The sequence below is a fragment of the Echinops telfairi genome, unplaced genomic scaffold (genome assembly GCF_000313985.2).
Source record: "Echinops telfairi isolate 266 unplaced genomic scaffold, ASM31398v2 ScPeMD7_9;HRSCAF=40, whole genome shotgun sequence".
NCBI lineage: Eukaryota > Metazoa > Chordata > Mammalia > Afrosoricida > Tenrecidae > Echinops > Echinops telfairi.
In genome coordinates this window covers 23,904,822-23,905,905 of record NW_022103906.1, presented here as the reverse complement: position 1 = coordinate 23,905,905, position 1,084 = coordinate 23,904,822, and the positions used below count along the sequence as shown (strand labels likewise).

General features: G+C 59.3%; 1 protein-coding gene across 1 annotated transcript in view; it reads left to right on the top strand.

The window, feature by feature from the left end:
- Positions 1-774, top strand: part of NPM2 (nucleophosmin/nucleoplasmin 2) — a 19,660-nt gene extending 18,886 nt beyond the window's left edge. The window contains exons 8-9 of the mRNA XM_045286888.1: positions 379-412; positions 514-774. Coding sequence (XP_045142823.1) covers positions 379-412; positions 514-558 — 79 coding nt within the window. The 3' untranslated portion in view covers positions 559-774. The remainder of the gene's footprint in view (positions 1-378; positions 413-513) is intronic.
- The last annotated feature ends 310 nt before the right edge of the window (positions 775-1,084 follow it).

Genomic DNA, 1,084 nt, shown 5'->3' with positions numbered 1-1,084 from the left:
GCTTAAGGGAGCGTGTGCTTAAGGGAGCGTGTGCTTAAGGGAGCGTGTGCTTAAGGGAGCGTGTGCTTAAGGGAGCGTGTGCTTAAGGGAGCATGTGCTTAAGGGAGCGTATGGGTGAGAAAGAAAAACATGAGAGACTAGGCGCAGAGGAAAAGGCATCCTATGTAGAGAGACAGGCAGGCAGGCGGGCAGGCAGATCCCTGGGCCGATGAGGTGGGTGGGGGCTGGATATAGCAGTGAGGGCTGCAGCTCCTGCTTCGGGAAACCGCCCATCCCAGCTGGGCAGTAGTTGGCCTGGCCACTGGGCATCGCACTGAACTCTTTCCCACTCCTGTCCTCACCCCCCCTCCCCATTCCTGACACCTGACTCTATTGTAGGTCCAGTGCTAAAGACAAGAGCCCATTGAGAAAGGTGAGTGCTGGTGCCCTTGGGGGCGGGAGTCTTTGGCAAGGCAGGCCAAGCCCAGGAAGGAGGGGGCTGTGGGAGATTGAGGCCCCCTCCTCTCTCCACAGGCCAAGCTCACACCCAAAGCTAAGAAGGCTGTATCCAAGAAGTGAGGCCCCAGGAACAGACTGGAGCAGTGGCCACCACGCTGGTTGGGCCTTTCCTGGCCCCAGTTCCTCTCCATCCCTGAGTATGGATGTGATGGGGTCTTGAAGGTCAAGACAAAAAGTCGTCGCCCCCCCCCCCTGCCCCCACACCCTCCGCTCTCCAGTCCCAGCAGGACTAGGAGAGAAGAGCCCAAACCCACAATAAAGTTTGCTTTATCAAGACCTTGCTTTCCCTTTTCTTCCCTAGAGCCGCCCTTCTAACTGGCTGCAGTGAGCGCATGTGCCCAGCAGAGGGCGGCGGTGCACCAGCACACCCAAACCTTGCCGCCATCTACCCCAGCCCCCAGGGAATTGCCAGGGAATGCCTTGGAAGAGAGCCAGCCGCCAGCCGCTCTGCTGGTCTCTCTTCCTCTCTTCTCCTGGGACCCCAGCCTCATTTTCGAAGCTAGGACCACGCATCACACCCTGGCTCACCTTCCAGGCAGGGGCAGGCCTAGGGCTGGTGTGGGTCTTCCCACCAAGATGGTCCCTG